This window comes from Bos taurus, chromosome 20 (assembly GCF_002263795.3).
Source record: "Bos taurus isolate L1 Dominette 01449 registration number 42190680 breed Hereford chromosome 20, ARS-UCD2.0, whole genome shotgun sequence".
In the NCBI taxonomy this organism is placed as follows: domain Eukaryota; kingdom Metazoa; phylum Chordata; class Mammalia; order Artiodactyla; family Bovidae; genus Bos; species Bos taurus.
Window position 1 is genome coordinate 14967719 of NC_037347.1, and position 6000 is coordinate 14973718.

The following is a 6000-nucleotide window of genomic DNA, read 5'->3' on the forward strand; positions in this document are numbered from 1 at the left end:
ACTTTCAGTCTCATCAGCAGCCACTAACAGAAGGTTGTGGTGTGAAGACCCAGAGCAACATAGACACCATAGAAGCATATAGGACAAGGACTCCTAATCACCAACCCACCAGCCACAGCATAAACTAGAGGGTTTGCTAGAGGATATTGTCTCTTCTGGTCCTCCTAGCTCGTGCTCTTCTGTCTTCACTCTCAGGAGATGATGTGGTTGATGGAACAGACACTAGACCAGGAAGCATGAGGCCAGGGTTGCACCCTTAGAGCAACCTGGGAAGGGCAGAGTGCCACTGCCAGGGTAGGCATCACCCAGCTGGCTCCCTAAGTCCTCTCAACTAACTCAGGAGTAAGCATGACAACTAGTTTACAAATGAGGGAACTGAGATTCAGAGGGTTAAGTAATTCCATCAAGATCAGCAAATATGGTATTCAGCACAGGTCTGCCTGACTATAAAATCCTCATACACACTCATATGACCAAGTTGCTTGTAAAGTCACTTTAAATCCTCCAAAACTCAGATTCTGTAAATATAAAGGGAGGATATTTTGCTTACTCAGTATTCTCAGTATCATGGAGCCCTAGGGATTCTTCAAAGGTGTCTCAGAAGTCATTTTTGGAAGGAAGTTCAAGGAGACAGGGCCCAGAACTCACATATACACAGAAACACGGAGCAGGGCCCCGCTTAGCTTTAACAACTAGGAGAAGATAGGCATGGCGAAGGTACAGTAAAGAAAGAAAAGGCTGTACCCAAACGTCTGCTGATCTAAATACAATTTGAGAAAGCGTTTCCCTTGTGTCTGTGAAGAAGGCCTGCTTACCCAGGGCCAGCTAGTGAGAACCACACTCTGAATCTTCTTCTCTTGTGGTCACCATTCCTTGAGGACTTCAATTGGTCAGGGATAGAAGCCATATAGCATTTGTGGCTTAATTTTTTTTTTTTTTAACTTTTGACCCAAACTATGTTCCTCCCCAGAGAAACAAATTGATGCTTAGATGATCACTATCAGGCAGGCAACTTGATGCACGCATGGAGAGCCAAGCTTTATTTGTCCCATCTCTGTAGCTCATATCACTTTCACTAAAAGCTACATATGTTGAAAAGAATAAACCCAACGAAAGGCAAGTGTTAATCATGGTAACAGTGATCACACCTTTTTAAAAACACTTATTGAGGTATCCTTTACATACTGTAAAATTCACTCATTGTAAGCGGGCAAGTCATTGATTTTCAGATAACATACAGTTGACAACTATCACCCTAATTCAAATTGGGATCATTTCCATCACTCCCAAAGATACCTCAAGCTCATTTGCACTTACTCTCTGTTCCCACCCTAGGAAACCACTAATCTACTTTCTGTTTCTTATAGATTTGCTTTCTCTGAGCATTTCACTTAAACGGAATCATATAATATGTGGTATTTTCTGACTGTCTTCTTTCACTTTATGTACTCTTTTGGAAGTTCATCTCTTGAGCATGTCGTAGCATTTTGTTCCTTTCTACCTGACATCTTTCTGAATGGCAGCATTATATGGAGGAAAGATTATGGTTTTCAGAAGCACGCAAACCTGGGGCCCAATTCAAGTACCACTTTTTAGTTGTGTGACTGGGCAATTTGCTCAACCTCCCTGAAACCAATTTGTCGAATAAAGATACTAATCCTTCCCTCAGAGGATTATTCTGTCAATTAAATGGATTGTACCAGCAGACAATGGGCACTCAAGAAATCTAGTCTTTCTGTCTACATTCCCCAGGAATCATTGCTTTTCTTACCCCTGCATCCAATTGTAAAGTGAATCCTTCAGCCTCCCTACCAACCTTCACAGGAAGCCTGAAATGAGAGCCTGCATAACCAGCAATATCAGGAATAGAATTCCACCCAGGGGAATCACATCCTTCATTAATGGGGTCCAGATGGTGATGGGTTTAAGGGATTTTCCTCAATTATCTTGCTGTCATTTTTCAGAAAGGTTAAACTCTATCTCATTATTTTAAGGAGGAAGATGTTTCAAATTCTACACCAGAACATTCAATAGAGTTGACCTTACTTTTGCAAGGCTCTAAGAACAACCCATTTTCCCACGAATCCTTATAAACCTGCCCCAGTAACATTCCTCAAATAACATGTAAGCAAGTAGTGAATGGCTATAATTCCCTGAATTAATAAAATTCACCTCAAATCCTCAAAACTTAACTGGTACCCGATAGTTGCAGACTCTTTCTTTTCTAAACCTTTAGAAGTGTGTGTAGCAGAACAGACTAAACTGACCTCCTTGTTCATTTCTCCAGTACATCTTATCTGATTAGAACATGTTCTCAATTTGAGGTCCAGTTCAAAGGAATCCTGGATATAAACCCACCATAAACTTTTAGACACATAGTTTACAAATATGCAGTTCCTTAGCTCTGAGCATAAAACTCTCTGTTCTAAACCTGTTTTTTCTTCTGAACCATTGTTTCTTTATAGACTTTAATCTACCATGATTCCCTTTTGTGTTTCTGATTGTTTTTCTCTCTTCTTCTCTGATACTTTTCACAGCTGCATTTCCTCCCCAAAATCCTTAAACATTTAGAGTCACTCGCAGATGCACTTCTTGTTAAGTATAGTATAACAGACAAAACAGAAAAGGACAATAATGTTCAATACTTCTACTAAATAAAATAGGTTTGTAACATTTTATATGTCTCTCACTTCAAGGAGATTAGTAGAGTGTATCATTTTTCATCATATAAAATATAAACATGTTGTCAAATGTAAACTAGTTATTAAGAGAGGTGACATACAGCTTTCTAATCTTTATATACCAATAACTGTCACCATATATATTAATGGCACTAAAGATAAAATGATTCTTTCAAAAAAGTAAATTGGATATAATTCCTATAAGTTATCGATCTACAACATTAGCACAAGAGTCTAACTAGAACTTCTACTGTGATATAATCATACTGATAAAGACAAACATATAAAGGCTAAATCCAGACTGAATGAAACACTTAAATCAATGTACCTGCATAAAGATTCCTGTGTTTCCTTGCTCTTTGTACTTATCTGAAATAGGAACTGTTAACAAAATCCACAATTAAATTTTCTCCCACTATTGGGAGATCAGGAGGAAGTGAGTATGGTCTCAGGAGAGAAGTTTTCACTCACTGTCTTATCACCTAAAATAGGCATGAGAATCCATAAATGTGATAAAAAAAGAATTTAAAATAATTGGAGAAAGGAGCAAAAGCAGCTTAAAATTAGTTAAATTTGTGAATTTCCCCAATCCTGAAAAAGTTTTTCTCAAATTCAAATTTCCCTTTCATACACTACAGTGAAGAGAGTAATTTATATCCAAGACTTTATTTTAGGGATCTTATTTTAAATGGTATCATAGGAATTTGACTCATGGTATAAATAGTTTAGTAAATCTGGGATTTAGCAAAGATTTTTGTGCAGTACATGTTTAGCAGCAGATGACAAAATAATCTTGAGGCATGATGGTTTAACTTCACTTTGGTGCAAAAACATCTTAAGCCTCAAATTCCAAAATGTGGCCAGCATACTGAAAGTTAATTTTGTAAAAAAAAAAAAAAAAGACACTTAATGACCCAAATATTCAATACATATACAAAAATCACACAACTTTTGGATTATAATTTGGCCTATAGTTTGTTCATAGCTCTCTAGACAATCCTGATCTCTTAAAACCTCACATTTGCAGCAATCATCTCTGAGGCCTTGATCACTCTCAATATCCATTGTGTGCCAGCATTCACACATCATATACATGAATTACCAAATAATGCCAAGAGGCTCCTACCCGGAGATGGCAGCAAGTTTTTGGTGTGCCTGGCGGGCCATTTCACAGCCTTTGGTTCTTGTCTTGTGCATTTCCTCTCGGAGAGAGGGGCAGCTGACCGAGACGTCCCCAATGGAAATGACCAATTCTCGGTACAGGGCCACTTGCGTGTTGAACTCCTGCACAAGCTGGAAAAGAAGTGAGTTTCTTTCATAAGACATTTATCAACAGAAAGTTTGCTATTTTTTCCTACCTAAACAGAGGCTTTCACTGACCCCCGAGCCACCTCAAATATCCTGCAAAAGAGCAAAAGAGCCTACAGAGTGTTTAAAGACTGGGACACAAAGATTGTTCTCTTTGTCCAAGGCAAGTGTTTATTTTTCATCCCTAAGTCTGGTCATAGAAGTTCTATTTCCAGACCTACTTGCTCCCATCCGTTCAGACTCAAGTTTCTGACGATCGAGAGCATATTTGGAGAGCTACCACGCCACTCCCAGGTCACCAGAGAGTGATGCTGGCAACTCTCGCATAGAATGTTCCCCTCTACTACAGCTGGGATGTGAATTTGAATTGGCCTGTGGATTTCAAAAGGCGAAAGGTGGGTTGTATTAGGCAATCCGTTCACTTCCTGCCAGACCACTGAACAGTTCAGGCTCTGGTGTCTGACAGGAAGACCCGCCACAGCCTCTGCGCTGGAACCTTCGTCCCCTCCGCAGAGCCCTGTGCGTCCTGTTTGGGTTTGTTTGCTCCTGTCTCCCCACAACACAGCACTCTTACCTTCCTAACCCCTCCCTCCCTCGTGAGCCAGCCAGTTCACCGAGTCTTTCATATCTGCCATTCTCCGAGGGGTTAGAAGGATGACCTACAACCGCTGCCCCCAAGACTCTCTCCGCGGCACTTCTTGGCGGGTCCATGACGACCCAGGTGTCACCCCGAATCTGGGGGACTGCAGATTTTAAAATAGTGCATGTGCACGTGATCGGCATGGAGGAGATGAGGGTGGCGGAGTGGCTGGCACTCAGGCGAACTATTAACAGACACGATTCCCCCACATCTCCAAAGGGAAAAGAAAAAAAGGAGACGCATTTTCCACCTACCATCTTGCAATCGTCCAGGGCTCGTTGGCTTTTGTGGGCGCTCTCGGAGCCGCTGCCCCTGCGCTCCCAGTCCCCGGTCTGCAGCGGGGGCTTGCTGATCTGGAAGATTGAGGAGCGGGTGGACCGGCTGGGGCGCTTTTTGCGCCCATTCGGTGCAGAACTCATGCATACACATCCACCAAGCCGAAGCCGCTGGTGCAGTGCGCCCCGGCGCGGGCGGCCCGGTCGTTGCCCTGCGAGCCGCCGCCGAGCAGCCGGAGCTGGGACCCAAGGCGCGGCGCTCACAGGGTTGGGGCTGACTGCGCGGGTGGGTAACCTTCAGCTTGAAGGAGAGCCGGGGAAGCGCTGGCTGTGCCGTGCAGCATCGCTTCCACTAGCAGCGAGGAAGGGGCTCGGTCAAGTTCTGCTCAGCAACACTGCCGGCCCTGTCCCAGGAGCTGGGCGCTGGCGCGGGCTCGCACCGCTTTCCGCTCGGCATGGATCGCAAGGCTGGGCGAGAAGGAACACGCCGCCCGGCGGTTCCGAGTTTCCATTCAGATGGACAGTTTTCAAAAGCCTGCGCTGCCAGGTGGAAGGGGGCAGGGGGTGGGGGTGCAGCGGGGAGAGTGTCGCTCTAGCTTCGGGTGTCTTCCCACGGCGGCGGCGCTCCCCTCCCTCCCCAGTCACCAGGCCTGGAAGGGCTGGCTGTCCCCGAAGCAGGCAATTGGTTCTAATCCGCTGTCTTGATCCCTCGTCTCCACGGGGCTCGCCTGTTTGAGGATCCCAAATGAATCCGTGGCGGGACTGGCAGACGCAGGGAATCAGTCCGGCTGACGTGGTTCGCGGCCCGGCGCATCGATAGGATGGGAATACTAATGTGATCCGTCCATACAACCCCCTTCCCCCTCCAGGGCTTATGCACTTATCCAATCAAATCCCCGGGAACATCAATTGCAATATTACTTCATCGGCTCTATTATTAGAAACGAAAAGTGTCATCAGAGTGGAGCACATTGCCACATGCTGGGACCTAAACCCAGATCCCAGATCAGCCAGTGTGAGCTTTGAGGCCCTCGCCGTTAGAGACGTTCCGGGGCCACAGATGAGCAGAACCCATGGAGGAGGAAGTGAGGTTTTT

General features: G+C 44.6%; 1 protein-coding gene across 2 annotated transcripts in view; it reads right to left on the bottom strand.

Moving 5' to 3' along the window:
* RGS7BP (regulator of G protein signaling 7 binding protein) overlaps positions 1–5668 on the bottom strand; it is a 135825-nt gene extending 130157 nt beyond the window's left edge. The window contains exons 1-2 of one of the 2 annotated variants that reach the window (XM_010816741.4): positions 4884–5668; positions 3808–3974 (exon numbers count right to left, since the gene is read on the bottom strand). In XM_010816741.4, coding sequence (XP_010815043.1) covers positions 3808–3974; positions 4884–5048 — 332 coding nt within the window. In that variant the 5' untranslated portion in view covers positions 5049–5668. The remainder of the gene's footprint in view (positions 1–3807; positions 3975–4883) is intronic. The other variant, NM_001076930.1, reaches the window with a different exon arrangement.
* Between the last annotated feature and the right edge of the window lie 332 nt (positions 5669–6000).